We start from the raw sequence: 20,355 nt of genomic DNA on the forward strand, positions 1-20,355 counted from the left end.
TAAAGCAACATAACCAGAAACTCGGCTCGGTTTGTGATTGGACAGTGTGTGAAGTGTTGAAGTCGGTCAGTCAGTTCTGGGGTTTCTGCAATTTAATCTGTCAAGATCAAGTTCCTGGCGAGTAAACGGCAATGTGAGAGGCACAGCTAACAAATAAGACACCTCAACAACAAATACATTGGGAACATACCTTAAATAAATAATAAAAACACGTCATCCGTCAGGGTTTGGATTAGAGGTGTTTATTTCTCTTGGATTAAAACGTTTATTATTGCACCAATAGTACATTTCCAGTAAAATAAACCCAGAATACATATATTAAGCATTATGCAGAGGAGGAGCTGGATTGTACACAAACCAGAATACATTTTTGTGTAAATGTATAAACCTTTTCATACAAATGGTATTAAGCCTGATACCTTGTAAACAAAATGTTAAAAGAAAATACAAGTTACAACGTTGAACAAAATGAAAAAATCACAAATAACAGCAACTTCATGATTGTGCATGGAACTTGGCAGCATTTAATATACCAGACAGACAATGGAGAATCAATTAACAATGAACCCAGGCTTATGTACATAAAATCAAATGTCACATGATCCCCCAGCAATAGTTGAATTTAGGCCAAACATTTACCCATACTCCAAATGCTATGACTTATGACACGTAACATACACATGACCAATTGAGCAAATTACCTAATTTTCCCATTGGTCCATGCCAAACAAAAAAGGGGGAGCTTGCCTATGCAACCGGCATGCTAGAACGAATGAGATCAACCACAATGTCAACTACCTCTGGTGCAAAAAGTGCAAGTAGTTAGATTTTTCTTTCCCTCGTTCTGTCTCATAAAGTCTGTTTCACGGCAGTCATTGCTTCAGTCGTTCAGAAGGTTCTGTTGCAGCTCTTGAAACAAGTGATCCCGCTCCTCAGAGTCCAGGAGAACTTGCTGATAAAAAAAGCAGTAATAAATCATTGCCACCATGTCACAACATTCTTGCACTACCTTATGGCTAAAACAACCATTATGTATTTGGAGTGATCTAACTGGTAATAACTATTGCCACTAGGTAGTGTTAAGGTAACTAAAGGGGGCCACATTAGGAAATGTGCAGCAACAGGTCTTGTACATCAACATACCTCAATAAGCTTGTTCCTCATCTCCAGGCTGTCCCTCAGTTTCCACTCTTTCCTCTCCCTGTCCTGCTTCTCCTTCTCCCAGGCTTTCTCCACCTCCTTGTTCTCCCTGCATCTCTCCCTCAGCTTATTCTGAGTTTCGCAAAGCTGTTCCTTTAATAAGGACACCGTCTGACTGTGGGTTTCCTGTTGCTCCTGATGAAAAGAAGACAACATAATGTACAATGGCTCAGAATGGGTCTTAGTAAAAGGAAATTACAAAAACTAAAAGATACCAAATACTTTGCTTTAGATTACATTAGATGGTGTTGTCTTATGATTTGACCCTGTAAAAATATCATCTAGCCGAGCCAGACACAGTTTCCTTTCATAGTGGCATACATACACCCTGCCTTGTCAAAGGTCTGCTCAACAGCAAGGTGAAATTACATTAAATTAACTGGTCTTTCCTACTAACAGCCGTTGGCTTGTAAGCCCCGCAGCCTGACTGTGGTTTAGACAGGGTTATCATTGTTCTCCCGCACCTGATAGCTGAGATTCAGGTACTCTGTAGTGTGGCTAGTAAATACAGAATACAGTAAATATTGAACTTTACTCAAACTGCTGCTGTACGTTTACTATGCACCTTTTGTACGTCCCTAAATGTGCTAAATGAATACATGTAAATATTTTGAGTGCTGGGTTACTATGCTGTGAAATTCACTTGGTGAAACAAAGATCCCTCACCTGCACCATGTTTTGGTAGTCATTGAGGGCAGTGGTGAGCTTGGTGACCTCTTGACACAAGGTGGCACTCTGCTCATCTCTGCCCTTGATCCAAACTGTGAGAAGGGCCTCCTTGTCTTGTAGCTGACTGGCTAGAGCCCCCTCAGCCCTGCCCCCTGACATTCCATGACCAATCACAGAATCAGAAAGAGCCTGGGAGGATATACAACAAAAGAAGAAAAAATAAATTACTTTTTGCAGTGGTTTTTGTATATAGATTTCACTGGAATAGGAATTTAACTCAAGATATCAAATCAGGCATAAGATTATATGGATACAATAAAAACTCTAAACTTTTTCACCATGCATTTGGACAAGATTTTGCAGAGATAATTCTCTCACCTGCACATCTTTCTGACAGCTCTCTAGCACCTCCTTCTGGTAATGCAGAAGTTCTTCTTTCTCCTGGATGACTGCAGACAGGGTTTGCTCTCTCTGTCTCCAGACCTCCCTCTCTTTCTGAACTTGCTTTTGCATTTGTTCCTTCTCTGCTAGCTCTACTCGCAACCCCTGTGGAGAAAGACATATTCCTTGGCAATAATTCTAATGGAATTAAGGATGTCCAAATTGTGTGAAATTCTAATTAGTGTTGCACATTTTCAAAAATGTGTTAATCACAAACATAAGCTGTACATGTTTCCTCATTTGTGTCACTGGCCTTACATTTATGATATCTTGGTTACAACGAAGCACAGTGTTTAGTATGTTGATATCCATGTCTTTGTCTTTCCCAATCTTCGTAAGTTCCTCAATCTCTCCATCCAGTCTGTTGTCCCTCTCACTCATCTCTGACTGTAAAGACTCCAGAAATTTCTAGAGTGGAGCAACGTAGAAAAAAACACGAGACTAGTGAAACATACAGTGAATTTGGACAGAATACAGACCCCATCCCTTCTGCTACATTTAATGATGTTACAGCCCTCTTTCTAACATTGATTAAGTAAATTGATTACCCTTTATCAGTCTATACATAGATGAATAAACCACAATGCTAAAGTAATACCAGGCTTTTAGAAATAATTTGAACAAAAAACTTGCTAAAATACCACATTTACATGCTGTAAGTATTCAGACCCTATTAAACTCATCACTTAAGTGTTAAATGTAACTGATATGATTTGGAAATAAAACAAATAGTCCAAGTAATTCTCCAGCCCAGGACAGGTATTGTGTCTGTGTGCATGGCACTCACATGCATCACTTGTTCCCTGCTGTGAAGAGTGTGTCTAATGCTGTGCAGTGGCAGGTCCCCACCTTCAGTCTGTGACAATTGGATAGAAAATTTGAAAAGGGACAAATGCAAATTAATTAACAAACTACGTTTCATGGAGAGATTATGATTTATAAAAATTCAAAAGAGAGGACATTCAAATGACCACCACAACCGTAACTCTACAGATGCACAAACAAAATGTTTTATGATGTAGCCTACATTATGTTTTTAGTACAGTAGACCAACAGCTACAGTGTTGAAACTAATGTGTGTATTGCTGTGTATTGGAATGAACCTTGTTCATTGCTTTCTTACAATGGAGATGTTCTCAATGGGAACTACACACTTAAAAGGTTGAGAAACGAACACACATATTTCACAGGAAATTAAAAAGTAATACACTTTTCATTTTATCAAACATTCCCATGAAGAAAGTGAATGTGAGAAAACAAGGGAGGGTGCGAGATCAAAAGATCAGAACAGGCCACAGAGCAACTGAGAAGCCTGTTAAAGATATGAGAAGCCTACTGAGCCCTGGGCCAACGTGGAAAACATTCCAAAGTAAGGAGTGTGAGATTATTAAAATGCACCTACATCACGGTAAAATGACCCACCCTTACACAATTACAAGCAACACACCCAGTTCCTTGCATGAGTCCAGGTATATTTGTGCTTAGTCAACACAATGTTTACAGCCTAAACTATGCTACTGTATGCATTTTTATGTCTGCACATGCACAGGGTTAGGGTTGGGTCTACGCTCAAGCCATATTTTCATTGCATCATCTGATCAAACCAGTTTCTGAAGAGCATAGAGACACACCCATTCCAAAGACATTGGGTCTAATTTAGCAGGCTTAATATGAAATTCAATTATGTCTTAACTGGTTGCATATTTAACTGAACCTATCAAACAACTCTTCACCCATACACTGCTTACTGTTCCAGAATCCACAGATTTGTTGTCATCACTATTGGCTGTAGGTTTCTGTCCACGTTTCAGCTCCATCTCTAGAGTGTTGATACGGGCCATGGCCTGAACCAGCTGTCTTCTCAACTGGCTGACTGCAAGATGCATTCTACCTGTTATGTGCTAAATTGAAATAAAATTCATGAAAGTCTTAGTTGACAATGAAAAACATCAGTTAAATAACCACTGCTCTTCTGATATTTGTTCTGGCAATAAAAAGTAATGGATGACTTAATAAACTGCCCACACTGACTGTGTCAATATTTACATTTCCGTGACAGATTGGAAACCCGAAGACAAGCTCTATGATTCTATGATCTAGTGTCGTGTTGGCTTTATGGGCATTACAAAAAATAACTCACCTCTGTATGTAAGGGAATAAACTCATCTGTCAGAAGATCGCTTCTCTCTCCATTCAGCTCATCTACATTTTCTTCCTCCTCCCCCTCTCCAAAATTCAAAGCCCTTGTAAGGATTGGTGATGACACCTCTTCAGCCTCCCCTGTATTTCTCTCTTCCTTCCTTTCCAAAACAGGGATTCTACTTCCTGATGGTGAAGTCATTGGCTTTCTCTCAATACTCTTCAGATCTTTAAGCACCCTTACTAGGTTGAAAGACTGATCACCTCGCCAATCCAAACAATCATTACCATCTAGCGAGTCCACAGATTGGCTGGATGAAGGCGCTTGTAAAGACAGGCTGGACCCGATCAGTGAAGCTGCGCTGGAACTGAGTGAAGGCCTTCTTGACCAGTGAAGAGGCATGCTCTGTGACTTTACCCGTGATGAGGCCAATGGGGAGAAGGCTTGGAATGGCAGGTAACGGGGAATGCCACAAACAGACTCATAATCTGAATCAGAGACCCTCAGTGAATCACATCCCTCGCAATCTTTACCTTCCTTGCATTTTTTACCAGTTCTCCTAAAATATTTGCACCTTTCCCACTTCTCAGACCAGCATTCAAACTCTGAAAGGACCATATTCTCCGTAAGCATATCTCTGTAACCCTCTTTCTCCTCCTCTCCATCCTCCTCACTAGTGTTGCTCTCAGTTCTGAAGCCAGGAGGGTGGTGCTGGCGGTATGCACTGCGTACCCACTGTCTGATCTTATCCCTCTCCTGGTACAACTTCTGCAGCCTCTCAGATGACAACACTCTCACTCTGGCTATCACTGTGTCAAATTTGAACACTCGCTCTAAAACTGACACACATTTTCCGCACAAAAACTCCTCCTGTCCGTTTCCTCGGGGTACAGACTGCCCCAATATGTGTGTGAGTATGGACAGAAGGTCTATTCCTTTAGTAGGGGTGAGCGAGGTATGGAATTTTGAGATGGAAACTGAGGACGCAAGAGATGTAGTGCTACCTGTGGGAGGCGGGGAAACATTAAAGATACACATGCAGACATTAAGGCACACACACACCCCTACTCTGTATATTGAATATTTGTTTCCTGGTTGGCCTGGTACTATTTTATGTTACAGTACTACAGTGCACACTCACCCCAGGGGCTGCTTTGAGATGACTTTGAGACACTTCCTCTGGAGAGAGACTCTGTAGGAGTCTGGGGATGACCACCTCCTCTCCGGTCTTGGACCCCATAGAGCCATCGCCTCTGGTTACCCTGGAGACCACCCCCACACACCCGGCAGCACTTCATTCTGCCTTTAGAGGACATTGTGACAGATACCTCATCAAGGTGTCCATATAATGTTCTGGAAAACACAGTGGAAAAAACTCAAATTGAAGTCCCTTAAAATTTTACAAATGTAGGCTACTTTATCCATTGTTTTATCTTGTGAGCAAAAATGGAAGGAAGATGGAGAATTAAGGTTACTGGTTGCACTAGCAGTGGGATTATAACTACCATGTTGAGCTGTCAAGTCAGAACTGGCCTCACATTTACCTTTAAGGCTGCTTCCTGCACAAGTCTACTCAGACTGGTTGCCCCTGAAGATCAACAAACGGTATGCGCAATTGAACAGCTATCAAAGGACAAGGCTGCACACGTCGACCTTCAGTCACGCTGACAGAGATTTTCCAAAACTGCTAAATGAATCGCGTTGCCTTTGTTCACCTGTATGTTTATAGCCTACTTGTACTTTGTATAAATTATATTTAACATTTTATAGTAAGACTGTAAGATATTGTACGTTTCCCTATCATGCGGAGTGTGCAGAAATGATGACTTCGCATTAGCCTACCATAGCCCCATTTTAAATGGCATAACGTTAGGTATAGCGACTTCGGTGTGTCAGATTGCCATGAAAGTGTTGTCCAACCAATGTTTGTAGTTTGGTTCGTGGTCACTTTAACCCTATACTGTTTTTTTGATCATAACCTACACCAGTCCGCAATTCAAGTTGCATATCAAAGTTTAGGCTACAATTTAGATTAGCCAACACCGCAAAAAGTCAAATCTGGCTCGGCGCTCTCAAATGTAAACGTGTGCCTCCTCAGCTTGAAAGGAAACGTGTAGGCTAATATAACTGTCAACTTTTACATTTTATTGACTATTTATAGCCTTCTAACACATATGAAATATATGAAACACATTATGAAAGATTTTGTAAAAGTTTCTTACAAATGACAACCAGGAACTTCGGCGCGCAGCAACACTGGAGTGAAGAGTTACCTCAGTGACGTCATGGGTTATACCTGGGTGTTTTACCGTCTGTCACTGTGTAAAACACTTGATAGCTCTTTGCGCAGATTTACATTATAACAAATGGTAATACAATACATCCTCATTTATGTTTTTTTGTCATAAAATTGTATTATATAAGTTTCACACCTCTAGCATTCCCTTCAGACGTTCCCATTTTTGTATGACAATGAACAGGAGTTTTAAAGCTGTGCGTTGGTTGATCTTAATAGGCTACTACGCAATACGCAAAATCGAGAACGTGGCTTTATTGAAACTGACAAACAAGTGACGCATTCATGTTTTCCAATAAAACTGTGAAGAGGTCAACCCGTTATGTATTAGCATATACATATATTACGGCTGTCAAGGAATCAGATTTAGATGTTGGCTGAGCCAAATACATAATTATTTTAACACATTTCAATCGGTTGTCGCTTACTACTGTTAACTAATTAATTGCACCTGTAGAACTGTTGTGCAAAAGCAATGTCGTACTGTTTTAACCTCGTATGATATTGCTTACTGATTCCTCACCTTCATGAATCAATTTAATCGAGGGGGCACAAAAGTTAGTTTTCTCAGCCGAAACTATATGAACATTTTCATAAAATCTATCCTTAATTTAATTGTTTCATCTTTTTATATGATTTTACCTATATCCTGTGTAGTTTTCAATAATTTGGGAGAAAGTTTAAATAATGAAAAATACATTCACGTGACCTTTATTTTGAAATAGTTTGACGACATCAACCGGAAATGAGATTCCGTATTGAGACTTCAACTTCCTTTTCAGTGGGAAGCAAATCGCTATTTTCTTTTATTAAAAAAATAATCTCGAACTGCATGGTTGCTTTGGGACGTTTATCTATAAGGTACCAGAAAACAAATAATTATACCCAATAAATTATGAATGATATACGTCCTTGACACAGCATTCTAGTTAAACATGAAAACTTTTTTCCACGTTTTTTTCATGTTGTGCTAGCTAGCTAGCTTCTTGACTGTGTTTGCTGTTTACTATTACAGTATACTAGCTGACGACGAAACGCAAAGACCACGTTAGCAAGCTGTAATGTTATTAGCATCTTGTCGTGTTCATAAAACTGTTAGACTATGCACCATACATGTTAAGCGTTAGACCACCTAATTTGTGCTGGTTTAGGTGGTTAGCTAAGACAGCCATATATATGTAACTTTAAGTTGAATATAGTAAAGAAGTAGCTAGCTAGGTGCACAGTCTTCAGATACCAATCCTAATACCTAAGGTATAGGGACATAGATCTTACACTCGCTTGCTAGCTTGTCGTGACATGGTTGAGTTCTACATTTAGTTACTGACTTGTAGTACGTTGTACAAACTGAAATGTACTACGCTGTATTTATCATATTCATGTTATTTCAACATTAGGTGAAAATGGCCAATCTAGAGCAGTGGGTAAGCGATAATCTCCATGACATTCTCGGCCTGAGTGACAAGTATGTATCCCAATTCATGATCGGTTCTGCGAGAAAAGCCTCAAGCCACCAGGACTTTGTGGCTCGCCTCCAGCAGACAAACACCATTGACATTAATCAGAGAGTGATTGCTTTTGCAAAAGAACTCTATGATAAGGTAATAGTGTTTGCTTAATATTTTTTGCATTTGTTACAGAAAAGATTAACTTGATTGATAATCGTCCTTAATAATGATTTTCATTAATGCGTTCCAGATTCCTCGGAAACAACCTGTTGAGAAACCAGCCAGAGCGATTGAGAGACAAGTAATAGAGATGGAAAAAAAGAATCTGACATACACCTTACTGGAGGACAGCGAGAGTGATGGAGAGCCTCCAACAGAGAAAGAGCAAGGGAAAAAGAGTAAAAACAAAGGAAACAAAAGGAAACACATTAGAAAGAAACAGGAGGAAAGAGACTCTTCGAGTGAAGAAGACATTCAGAAAAGGTAAGATCAAATATTTTGGGCATTATGTAGCTTCAATCTGTGTTCTGCTTGAGTGCAAGTATTTGAGAAAAACGGTTGGATTATTATGCTTTTATTAGGCATATTCAAATTTGGCTTTGCAACCCCAGCAGACAGACATATGTTTGTATTTGCATTCAATAAAAGTTGGTCCGACCAGTTATACTGCAGGAAACGCTGTCATGTGTCACCTAACGCTAGCTGTTGTTTGGTCACCTAGCGGTTCTTTGGTCACCTAGCGGTTGTTTGGTCACCTAGCGGTTGTTTGGTCAACTTGCGGTTCAGTTAGACAGAGAGGGTGTAATTCAGATAATACCCATTGCCATCGTAATGAGCTTTTCTATAGGTATTGGTCGATGTGATTTGTGTATTCAATTTTCTTTTATGGTAGAAGTAATGAAAGCGAGAAGACAAACAAACAAGATGATGACGAAGAGGAGGAATGGGAGAAAGAGGAGAGAGAGCGGCTGCAAGATCTGGAAGAAAGGGATGCCTTTGCTGAAAGAGTGAAGCTGAAGGACAAAGATAAGACACGGAACATCATGGAGAGGACTGACAAGAAGGTAGGGTTGGAATGAGTAACAGAACCAAAGGACTTGCTTCCTGCTGTATTTAATTTGCTTTCTGTTTTTGAAACAAACTTATGTCATCTTTTCACCAGGCGTATGAGGAGGCTCAGAAGAGACTAAAGTTGGCAGAGGAGGATCAGAAAAAATTTGTAAGTGATGTGTTTGAACATCAGTGTGATAAGAAAATCTAATGTGTTCATGGATGGAGTTATTGGACGTGGACATTTGTGTGGGGATTTATTTATAGTGATGAAGAGAATTGAAGTGTGCGCTGAGAAATAATTTGGAAGATGGTGACATAAACAGCATTAATTTAGACATTAAAGTACATTTATGTTGGGAATTACCATATGTAAATAAAAAGCACCAACACTTCTTTTGACAGCACCATAACTAGCTCCACCTACTCTGTTGCTAACTTTGCAGAGGCCACACAAATACACCTGAGATGCCAATACATTTCCCAACGTGTTTTATTTTTGCATGTTGCAGTGAGAATATCTTAATCAAGATGGTGACCTACAAATTAACAAATTCCCGCCACTGCCTTTACCATTTTTCTCTTAGCTTCCAGAGCTGAGGAAGAAGTCACGTTTCGAGTACTTGAGTAAAAGAGAGGCAGAGAAGCTGGAGGACCTGGAGGCTGAGATTGCTGACGACGAATACCTTTTCTCCAATGACAACCTGACTGACAGAGAGAGAAAGGAACTGGATTACAAACGCACCATCCGAGACTTGGCTAAGGACTACAAGCAGGCCGGAGCCAGGGAGAAGGAGGAGAGGAAGAACCGCTACTACATGCCTGAAGAGAAGAGGAGTAAGGTAAGATGGGGGCACAGTTGAATGCTGGTCTAGGTTCTGGTACACTGTTCAGTTGTTCAAATCAGCTAATCATTCTTCATCTATGGAGTGTTGGTTCACTTGTGACTTCTAATTCAGTTTCCCATTTTCTTTTTTTGTCTTTCTCCCAGACGGTGCCTCAGAGAGACATGGAGCTGGAGTTGGACATGCCTATGGAGATGGGAGGAGAGCAGGGCCGATGGGAAGAAGAAAGGCTTAAGACTGCCTCCCTCAGCTTTGGGGCAAAGAGGGAGAGGGAGCGAGGGATGAAAGAAGAGAAGGAGAAGTATCAGCTGATTCTGGAGGAGGACGAGATGATCAACTTTGTCAGCAGTGCTGTCACAATGAAAGGAACGCTTTCAGAAATGGTATTTTTACAAAGTATTTTATAAAATGCTTGCAGTTTTATGAGAGGAATAGAATACCCTGCTATGATAAAAAAGTGCCAAAGGCACTTCTACACCATAAGTTAGATCTCATATTTAAATTTTTAAGATTCCTATATGTTTAATGTATGCACCTTCCTGCCAAAGCAAATTCCTTGTCTGTGCAAACTTTCATGGCGATTAAAACCCTTTCTCATTATGATAGGAATGAATCATTAATAACTTCAAAATAATAATAATAAATGCAAATTTGTCATTATGCAAGTTTTTCTTCATTTGAGTTTTGTCCATTTTGTGTGGTCCACTAAAATGGTAAAATTGTTCTTAACTGTTTTGCCATTATTTGTCAGAATACCAGTTGGAACAGTATGTATGCATGCATCCTGTGTGTTTGTGTCTTTAGGAGGACAGTACCCCGGCCTTGTCCCAAGCAGAGGTGCAGAGACAGTCAATCCAGGAGGTGAGACGGAGCCTGCCTGTCTTCCCCTACAGAGGGGATCTACTGGCCGCCATCAAGGAACACCAAATCCTGATCATTGAGGGGGAGACGGGCTCTGGAAAAACCACCCAGATCCCACAATACCTAATGGAGGATGTGAGTTGCTGCATCGCTTGAGTTAGGGTTGTGGTGGACATTTGAATTTCCTTTCTTTCATGGCTTTGGACAAACCATAATTTATCACAGAATATTTTAGAGGCGCACCTACTAATTTAATGAAATATCAGCGGATATTCAAGATGGTGGGTGCTTCCCTATTCTGTAGCATCAGTTCTACCAGTGCAATAGGTTATCTGGAGCTCTGTTTAAGATGTTGGATACTACACATTATTATAGTTTTTTTTACCAGTGTACACAGTTTGGTTTCAACTGTCTGCCTTACCCTTTCTCCTAGGGCTATAATGAGGGGGGAATGAAGATTGGTTGTACTCAGCCACGTAGAGTAGCAGCAATGTCTGTTGCAGCCAGAGTTGCACAGGAAGTGGCTGTCAAACTGGGCAATGAGGTGAGTTTGTCTCTCTTTCTCTGCTGAAATGCTTTGTATATGACAAAAGGCCTATATTAAGTTGAAGAAAGGTTAACAGTATCCGTCCTGTCCTCCTCAGGTGGGCTACAGTATCCGTTTTGAGGACTGCACTTCAGAAAGGACAGTCCTCAAATACATGACGGACGGCATGCTGCTGCGCGAGTTCCTAACAGAGCCTGACCTGGCCAGCTACAGGTGCTACCCCTTGTTTAAGTACCGCAAAGTTTGAATTTGGGGGTTTCTTTTTGTTGATGATGTATCATGTTTTCGTTTGAGGTAAATTTGTGATTTTCTTTGTCACCTCATGCTTGCAGTGTGGTCATTATTGACGAGGCCCATGAGAGGACACTGCACACAGATATCCTGTTTGGTCTTATCAAGGACATTGCCCGGTTCCGACCGGACCTTAAAGTGTTAGTGGCAAGCGCCACTTTAGACACAGAACGGTTTTCGTGCTTCTTTGACGACGCGCCCGTCTTCAGAATCCCTGGCAGGAGATTCCCAGTAGACATCTTCTACACCAAGGTACGCATCCTATTCAAAACAACCGTTTCAGTCACAACACCAAGGTACTTCCAGATACGACTATTGACCCCATTCCATATCTGGGTCAGATGGTATTTGTGTGATCTACACATGATGTCAATGTATTCCCCTGGTTCTCCAGGCCCCTGAAGCAGATTACCTGGAGGCCTGTGTGGTGTCAGTGCTCCAGATCCACGTCACGCAGCCCCCTGGAGATGTGCTGGTTTTCCTTACTGGACAGGTACAGCATTTCCTGATTTCATAATGAAGTCATATTTGATATAATTTCAGAATCGTGTTTGTCATACTCACCGAATGTTTTCTGCGCGATTATCTATTCGTCTTTAATCAAACGAGTACAGTGGCCGTTGTCGGGGCTCTCAAGATCCATGGCTACTTCGCTTGTTTCAGCTTCATACTGTGCCCTGTTGAAATAATCGCACCACACAGACAGACACGCACACAATCAAGAGATTCCTGCCTTTATCGTTAGGTCCTTTGGACCAGTGTGTTATGCCAAAGTGCAAAGGGCCAGCATTTTTCTGACAAGATATATTTCATCCCCCTCTTTGCTTTAGGAGGAGATCGAGACCTGTTGTGAGCTGCTGCAGGAGAGGTGCAGGCGTCTGGGCTCCAAGATCTCTGAGCTGTTGATCCTGCCTATCTATGCCAACTTGCCTTCTGACATGCAGGCCAAGATCTTCAATCCCACTCCCCCTAACGCACGCAAGGTCAGAACGCAGCTATTTTGTATTTGAAACTCTTGACTTCAGTCGTTATCCTGTATATTTTTTGTGTCAGCGTCTTTGTACTTGTCATCACAAGTGGAGACAACTGACTACTAAAACCCCTGATCGAAGACATAACAACACCTTATATAAAAAACACAAGTTGACTGGTTGGCTGCTATGCCATACTGTACAGACATGTCAGAAGCAAATCATGATGATCAAAAATGATTTTATGAGTTTTGGTTAATACACACTCCCTTGACCTTTTATCCTGTGTATATTTGACCTTGTACCCTGTGTATATTATACCTCTGTACTAAGGTGGTTGTGGCTACCAACATCGCAGAGACCTCTCTGACCATAGATGGCATCATCTATGTCATTGACCCAGGCTTCTGCAAGCAGAAGAGTTACAATGCACGCACTGGAATGGAGTCGTTAATAGTCACGCCCTGCTCACGGGTAATCAATTATTTTTCTCTTTTATGGGGGCATTTTTTTGTATTTATTTTACTTGTTTTTGTTGACTGACTGTATTGGACTCATCTTCAGGCCTCAGCTAACCAGCGAGCGGGAAGGGCAGGCAGAGTGGCTGCGGGGAAGTGTTTCCGTCTGTACACAGCGTGGGCTTTCAAACACGAGATGGAGGAGACCACTGTTCCTGAGATCCAGAGGACTAACCTGGGAAATGTAGTGCTGTTGCTCAAGAGTCTAGGTATGGCACTTTGGATTTCATGGGTTGCCTTGTTCATTTAGTGTGAAATCCACCACTTGAGACAAAAAACATTCTCTGGTCAGATTAGACAAAAGTTTTACTGGTTGACCTAAATGCAGACCACTGTGTCTGGCAAAATCAGTGTACAGCTCATCACCGGACTAATACTTTCCTTACAGTGAAGCATGGTAGTGGCAAAATCATGCTATGGTGATGTTTATCACTGGCATTAACATAGACCCTGGTCATGATTGGTGGGATAACAAGGAGAGCCAAACAGAAAGATGTTCTAGAGCTACGAAGTACTGAATTATTTGTGAACTTGATGGCTTATAGTCCAATATTAAACCATTGTCTGTTGTAATATATTTATGCTCTTTCTTACAGGCATCAATGACCTCATCCATTTTGACTTCATGGACCCGCCCCCTCATGAGACCTTAGTTCTTGCTCTGGAGCAGCTCTATGCACTAGGTGCTCTCAACCACTTGGGAGAACTCACTAAGGTACCTGCCCCTTACCTGACTTTGTGACCAAGATTATGATTTAGCAACAATGCTTAGGTTTTTTTTGCACTGGGAATATGAAAAGGATATTGTTTCTGAATCTAGTCCAACCACAGAGAATCTGTTCATGAGTTCTAGAATTAACCAGCAGGTTAAAGCAGGTTTTGTATATTACATTCACAATGTGATTATGAAGAAGGAAATGGAGGTTAAAAGCTTTAAACTGAGCTGTAGACGTTGAATATTTTATGAAACTGTTGTACCAATGTGTTTGTGTGCATTCATCTTTTCCAGATGGGCCGCAGGATGGCTGAGCTGCCTGTTGACCCTATGCTCAGCAAGATGATCCTGGCTTCTGAACAGTATGGACGTTTTCTTCTTACTAACCTTGTTAACCCTTGTTTTATCTTCGGTTCATTCTGACCCATCAGTCATTGTGACCCACCGTCGTATTGCGACAACTTTACCGCATACAAAAACAAAGTGAAGCATTTTCTTTTAACCGTTGGGCTGTCTCAGACCCCCCACATTGCGAAGGTTAAAAGAAAATTATTTTTATTTGTTTTTGTATTGGGTAAAATTGGGTAAACACAACGATGGTTCGTTATGAACCTTTGGGTCATGTGACCCGAAGGCAGCACGAGGGTTAACCAGCCTCTCTTTCTCTCATCCACTCCTCCACTCCTCTCCCACACCCTTTCAGCTTTTTATCTTAATTTATTTTATTGTGTATTACAGTATATATTTTTTCTTTTTACTCAACACTCTTCTCCTTCCCCTAACTAGGTATAAGTGTTCAGAGGAGGTGCTGACAATAGCTGCAATGTTATCTGTCAACAACTCCATCTTCTACCGGCCCAAAGACAAGGTGGTCCACGCTGACAATGCCAGGATGAACTTTGTGGTGCCAGGAGGAGACCACATGGTGCTGCTTAATGTATACACACAGGTAATTATTGAAATCCAAGACTTATTGTATCTCTGATGTCAATCATATGGATTCCTTACCTAAAAAGCTTTTAAAGGAATTTATCTACCTTTCATTTATCAACCTCTTCACCTAAAGTAGCGTGTCAACCCTAACATTTTCATATTCACCAGGAAATAGGACATTATAAGTCAACCCTAGAATTTGTATATATTCCAGGAAACATGACTTTGTCATTCCCAGTGATAGTCACCTAATAAATGTTTTTATTAACAAGCCAAATATTAAACATGTAACCAGGACTGAAGTAACATCCGTGTCCCTGGGGGGATTTTATAAAGAATTGGTGTATATAATGTTAACCAACTAATTAACCTAGCTAGTTAGCTGTTGTAGCTATGTGTATTCCCAGCATCACCTCCCTTGGTTGGAGGAGAAGGCTTTATTTAATATAATCAATATAAATGTCAAAGTCTAAACAATAACTTTTAATAATGGAAGTTGTCTGAATCCTTTGATCATAACAAGCAGTAATATAGCTGACACAATGCGACATTAAGTTAAATAAGTGTTTTATATATTGACAATCCATTGACACTATGACAGATTCAATTATAATTCTTAAAGATTCTATGGTATCAAATAGTTGGATCTTCTGTTTGACATTTGTGTCTGTCAGTGGATGGAGAGTGGCTACTCCACCCAATGGTGCTATGAGAACTTCATCCAGTTCCGCTCCATGAAGCGGGCCAGGGACGTGCGTGAGCAGCTGGAGGGGCTGATGGACAGGATTGAGGTGGAGGTGTGCAGTTCCCAAGGAGACATTGTGCCTCTACGCAAGGTGTGTACAAACGAAAACAAGAAATATGAACATGAAATTGGACGTAGTCTTAATCTAACAAAGAGAACATGACTGAAATGCAGTTATAACAGTCTTTTGTCTGTGTCCTCTCCCCTTCTCTCAGGCGATAACTGCGGGCTATTTCTATCACACAGCACGGCTGAGTAAAGGGGGCTATAAGACAGTAAAGCACCAACAGACTGTTTACGTCCATCCCAACAGCTCACTGTTTGAGGAGCAGCCTCGCTGGCTCATCTATCACGAGTTGGTCTTCACCACCAAGGAGTTCATGAGACAGGTCCATATTTGCTATATTAGTAGTGACAGCCTTTCTTTTAGTTTGAGACTGGTGATTTACTGTTGTGTCACTATGCACATATGTACCAAATGGTTTTGTGAACAAAACTGGAGACTCTTTTGAGTTACGGAGACACCATGAGGATTGTTTTGCTTGTTGAAAAGGGTTATTGTCGGAATGTATGACCGCAACAGCCTTTTTACGTGTCCATTCACTCACATTGTGTACTGTTTTGTCTTATCGGTAGTAGATAGGATTGTCTACGGAAGATAACTCTGTTTATTTGTTTATAAACAGGTCATAGAGATAGACAGTGGCTGGCTGCTGGAGGTGGCTCCCCACTATTACAAGAACAAAGAGTTAGAGGACAGCAGTAGCAAGAAGATGCCCCGCAAACAGGGCAAGGCCAAGGAGGAGCTGGGCTGAAGATAAGGATGGGCTTCTGACTAGAGGGACACGCCCCCTTTTACAAACAACTTGGCAGCTATAGCAGAACTACTTACTGTAATACCATGGGGCCAAATAGGTGTTTCATTGCCCATGTGGATGGACTTAATCGTGAACCCCTAATAGAAGGTAGATCAAGTCGACAACCAGAAAATATTATCTGTGTCTGTCTTGGTTGACTGCAAAATCACCTGATGAGGTGGTGGACTGACAAGGAACACTGCTTGGCTTTTTGCGCTCAAAGTTGTTTTGTTTTTTGTAACCTTTAAAATAAAGGTAGCCGTTTAAGTGATGAGTCCACTGCATGAATAAGCATATCTTTCTTTCTTCTTACTTTCATCATGTATAGTGTGATGCACTTTTTTTAGCTGCCAATTTGTTGTTCACTACCCATACAATGGTGACTTAAACTTGTTGAATTAGATAATATACATACTGCGCCAACAACATGACAACATTACATAATTTCTTTTCCCCAGAGACATGAAGCATATTTAAACATAGTCCACCAATAATAAATATAATTTATTGGTTAGATGATTTGACGTAACTTGTAGTTGATCAGCCAATATTTGATTGTTGTTCTTTCCCATTGAATGCAACCCCATACATACCTGACAACATATAAATTAAGGTGAACAAATGCCACAAACTGAAAAATGTTTACTGTGATAAAGTGACTTGAATTTGAAAGCCTTTTCAGGTCAATTATTTCTATGAATTGACCCCTGACCTTAACCTGGCTATGCCCTCCTACGTACTTCCGCTCAATTTTATTTTTTCTTCTGTACAAATGCAATGTACGAGAGTCTGGTTAGGACCAGGCTACCCTGACCTCAAGTTGTTGTACAAAGTTATTACAAATAGTTTTTGGTACTGAAATACTATTTTGTCTATCTGTTGTCTATATTGTTATAATTGCAATTCTCTTAAATCCAGCAGAGGACAATGTAGGTATGACACATTACTTTTTGAGACAGATCCCAGAGTCCCTGCAGTACTCATTTCAAAATCACAATGGATATATAAGTTTAGACGATACATCAGAAGGAAACACAACACAGGTATTTTAGCAGTTTAAGTGCAAAGACAATAGTTCTCACAAAGGATGTGTTCAATATGTGAATTCAATAGAACATTGAGACATTGGCATTGGAGCCTTCGTAATAGTTCTACTAGCACTGGATACTGTTGTACACACAAACACCAAATTCAGGACAGGGACAGTAGAATGACATCAGTTTAGACCATCAGTTTAGACAGTTTAGAGTGAGTCATTTAGACCTTACATTCCAAACATACAAAATGAGGCAGAGGTTAAAATACCACACTTGTCTAACTGGTCAGACTGGAAAGTGAAAGACTGCTGGTTAGGGTAAATAGGGAGGAGGAATATCCAGAGTCACAGTAAAGTCTCAAGTAGACAGAGCTGACGGAGGGAACATGCACACACAAAGTGGTAAACAGGAAGAGATGACAGCAGATTTTGTAAAGTGTAGTTAGATGTTTGTTGTTTGATAGATTATTAGTTACTGAGTGGATTAAACATTCAATTTACAATGCTGGTCTCTCTGGAAATGATTCCCTGACTGATCTAACTCTCAAACACCTCAGCAGGTCAGTGTATTTGTTGATATAACTCTAGACATGTAAGGTTTGGTGTGTGTTTCATTGGCATGTTGGCCTGTTGGTCATGAGATGTAGAAACCATTTGACAGCATCCAATAACTGTGTGCAGTTGTACAGTATCTCTACTGGTGTTAAGCACATGCAAGTCTATGAGGAAAATTACCATCTTAAATGACCGTTCTACACATTTAATTTACTGTAGTCAAGGTACATGGTAGTTTATCAAGTGTTACAGTAAATCCTCTCTTCTGTCTGTTGACAGAATTTATTTGGCTCGCAAACAGGAATCTTCTGACTGACTCCAAAATTTAAGAACAAACTTCCTCTAACCTTCCTGAGTCTATCATGAGTGACAAAAGGGATAGAGAGAGCGGTAATGGCCGTGGAGAAAAGCAGTTGGCCAACGTCAAACCTCGACCTGACCACAAAGGCGAACCAAGAGACAAGCATGAGCAAGAGAAGGAGAAACCTCCTAAAGTAAAGAGAGCCAGGAGCACAGACTCTGAGAGAGAAGGGAGAGAGGGAAGCAGAAGGAGAATGCAAAACAAGGGCACAGGACACAGGAGGGAGCGTGGGAGGAGCGAGGAGGCCAGAAGAAGTGACAGAAAGGAAAGAAAGGTCAGACCGATGGGCTCAGATGCCCCCAAGGATAATGTGCAAGACACTGAGTGTGTGGTGTGCTTCTGCTCCTATGATAATATGTTCAAGACCCCAAAGCTGCTTTCTTGTGGCCACACCTTCTGTCTGGAGTGTCTGGCTCGCATCAACGTTTCCTCATCTGAGCTCAAGACCTTGTCCTGCCCAGTGTGCCGTGAGCTCACCGAGCTGCCCCACGGTCGAGACCTGCCCCATCTGGTCAACAATGAGGATGTCTTCAGCAAGCTCCCTTCAGGGATGCAAAAAGCACTGTCCGTTCGCTTCAAGCGCAACAAGGGCAAGCTAATGCTGAAAAAGCCCCCTCCGGCAAATCCAACCAATCTTAGCCTCACAAAGCAAGATAACACGTCAGTAGATGGTGTTTCCCTCCAACTGGGAACCTTGGAACAAGGAGTTACCTTAGCAACTGTCCTAGACGTGGGTCAGCCCCCAAGCAGGGTCAGGGGTCGTCTCCGTCAGCTGTTCCGCTCCAACCAGTGCTACTACTCGGTTGTGGCGACAGTCATCACCATCACTGTGGCACTGATGCTGGTAGGCATCTTGACTTTTGTGATTATGCCTAGTTTGGCCATCAATCCCAACAGACCTAATCAGACAAATAGCAGCCAATCACCATCCGGAATAGGAGGTCGTCAGGAACATGTCCATCCAGGTTGAGCAGGAACACTTAAAATAGTCAGGGATAGTAGGAATGGAAGATTAAAAAATAATTATTTTAGATTGTAAAGACCATTAATTAGTTTGTCTGTGATTGTAAATGGTGTTTGTTTCATATGAAGACATGTAGTTAATGTAGTTATCAAAAGAAGACAATGATACACTACACTACTATGACTATGAACTCTAAAGTTGGACCCGAACCAAGGAAATGCCTTGACAACATTTTGAAAAAAGTTATCATGTTGAATGGAATTTGATTGCTTTGAGAATTAAGAGCTGAAAGTAGAAGAAGCAGATTCTTCTCAATAACCTACTTAGAATATTGACCATTATCTGTTCTATGTGACATTTACCAGAAATGTAAATGTGCTAAATGAAATTTTATGTTGAAATTAAACATGCCAAGATTATTTTGTTGACTTGGGTGCGCTCATATGCACATGTGCACCCATTGGATCTTCATCCCTTAGTTTTACTGTTACTTTAACCCTTTCCAACTGGACCATTCAAATATCGGAACTTAAATACATGAGCTGCTGTCTACATAACCATGTAAAACAAGAATTAGTGGTGAAAAGTTGTGTGGCAGATTTTTCATGATTATCATTTTAATGCTTGCTTATATGCTCACAGTAATACATGAACACATCAGAACACCTGGAAAAGGTAAGGTTTTTTACCACCAGGGGCAAACACAGCCAGTGTTGTGACCCCAGATGCACCCCCACCTGGAAAAGCACCCCTCGAGGGAGCTTGCGCACAACCCACTCGAATCAAAAAAGTTAAAGATTTAGTCTTGATATCGCAACCAAACGTTTGGGTTGGGTGCTTTTACAGGTGGGGTGCATCTGGGGGCACAACACCGGGATGTATTCCCTACCATACCAAAAATAATTCTTGATA

At 41.0% G+C, this 20,355-nt stretch overlaps 3 protein-coding genes across 8 annotated transcripts; 2 read left to right on the forward strand and 1 right to left on the reverse strand.

Moving 5' to 3' along the window:
• Positions 1 to 226: 226 nt before the first annotated feature.
• si:ch73-95l15.5 (uncharacterized) lies at positions 227 to 6,964 on the reverse strand. 4 transcript variants are annotated; one of them, XM_062465288.1, is made up of 11 exons: positions 6,673 to 6,964; positions 5,995 to 6,038; positions 5,592 to 5,803; positions 4,451 to 5,454; positions 4,044 to 4,211; positions 3,098 to 3,166; positions 2,569 to 2,718; positions 2,248 to 2,415; positions 1,867 to 2,058; positions 1,144 to 1,335; positions 227 to 952 (listed from the first exon to the last, which is right to left on the reverse strand). In XM_062465288.1, exons 3-11 carry the CDS (start codon positions 5,764 to 5,766, stop codon positions 881 to 883), a joined length of 2,190 nt encoding a protein of 729 aa, XP_062321272.1. In that variant the 5' UTR covers positions 5,767 to 5,803; positions 5,995 to 6,038; positions 6,673 to 6,964; the 3' UTR covers positions 227 to 880. The 4 variants fall into 4 exon arrangements, with proteins under 4 accessions (XP_062321272.1, XP_062321270.1, XP_062321273.1 ...); XM_062465286.1 differs by lacking the exon at positions 5,995 to 6,038; XM_062465289.1 differs by lacking the exon at positions 5,995 to 6,038 and having other exon boundaries at positions 4,050 to 4,211; positions 6,673 to 6,963.
• Positions 6,965 to 7,496: 532 nt separating this feature from the next.
• On the forward strand, positions 7,497 to 17,006 carry dhx16 (DEAH (Asp-Glu-Ala-His) box polypeptide 16). Of its 2 annotated transcripts, none has more exons than XM_062465293.1 (21): positions 7,497 to 7,607; positions 8,144 to 8,347; positions 8,445 to 8,677; positions 9,087 to 9,258; positions 9,357 to 9,413; positions 9,832 to 10,086; positions 10,236 to 10,472; positions 10,894 to 11,085; positions 11,384 to 11,494; positions 11,595 to 11,710; positions 11,830 to 12,040; positions 12,183 to 12,281; positions 12,619 to 12,771; positions 13,093 to 13,233; positions 13,324 to 13,486; positions 13,874 to 13,992; positions 14,287 to 14,354; positions 14,779 to 14,941; positions 15,600 to 15,761; positions 15,886 to 16,059; positions 16,357 to 17,006. In XM_062465293.1, the coding sequence occupies exons 2-21, from the start codon at positions 8,150 to 8,152 to the stop codon at positions 16,483 to 16,485; spliced, it is 3,153 nt and encodes a 1,050-aa protein (XP_062321277.1). In that variant the 5' UTR covers positions 7,497 to 7,607; positions 8,144 to 8,149; the 3' UTR covers positions 16,486 to 17,006. The 2 variants fall into 2 exon arrangements, with proteins under 2 accessions (XP_062321277.1, XP_062321278.1); XM_062465294.1 differs by having other exon boundaries at positions 9,090 to 9,258.
• Positions 17,007 to 17,803: 797 nt separating this feature from the next.
• On the forward strand, positions 17,804 to 19,856 carry rnf183 (ring finger protein 183). 2 transcript variants are annotated; one of them, XM_062465307.1, is made up of 2 exons: positions 17,804 to 18,123; positions 18,420 to 19,856. In XM_062465307.1, exon 2 carries the CDS (start codon positions 18,481 to 18,483, stop codon positions 19,447 to 19,449), a length of 969 nt encoding a protein of 322 aa, XP_062321291.1. In that variant the 5' UTR covers positions 17,804 to 18,123; positions 18,420 to 18,480; the 3' UTR covers positions 19,450 to 19,856. The 2 variants fall into 2 exon arrangements, with proteins under 2 accessions (XP_062321291.1, XP_062321290.1); XM_062465306.1 differs by having other exon boundaries at positions 17,809 to 18,123; positions 18,398 to 19,856.
• Positions 19,857 to 20,355: the final 499 nt, after the last annotated feature.

This window comes from Osmerus eperlanus, chromosome 7, assembly GCF_963692335.1.
Source record: "Osmerus eperlanus chromosome 7, fOsmEpe2.1, whole genome shotgun sequence".
In the NCBI taxonomy this organism is placed as follows: domain Eukaryota; kingdom Metazoa; phylum Chordata; class Actinopteri; order Osmeriformes; family Osmeridae; genus Osmerus; species Osmerus eperlanus.

Coding starts and splice junctions, on each gene's coding strand:
- si:ch73-95l15.5 (XM_062465286.1), bottom strand. CDS start 5,766: ATGTCCTCTAAAGGCAGAATGAAGTGCTGCCGGGTGTGTGGGGGTGGT. Junction 2,719..3,097: donor GCAGGGAACAAGTGATGCAT/GTGAGTGCCATG, acceptor GCTCCACTCTAG/AAATTTCTGGAGTCTTTACA. Junction 2,416..2,568: donor GTAACCAAGATATCATAAAT/GTAAGGCCAGTG, acceptor CTTTCTCCACAG/GGGTTGCGAGTAGAGCTAGC.
- dhx16 (XM_062465293.1), top strand. CDS start 8,150: ATGGCCAATCTAGAGCAGTGGGTAAGCGATAATCTCCATGACATTCTC. Junction 11,711..11,829: donor CCTGACCTGGCCAGCTACAG/GTGCTACCCCTT, acceptor TCATGCTTGCAG/TGTGGTCATTATTGACGAGG. Junction 13,487..13,873: donor GCTGTTGCTCAAGAGTCTAG/GTATGGCACTTT, acceptor TCTTTCTTACAG/GCATCAATGACCTCATCCAT.
- rnf183 (XM_062465307.1), top strand. CDS start 18,481: ATGAGTGACAAAAGGGATAGAGAGAGCGGTAATGGCCGTGGAGAAAAG.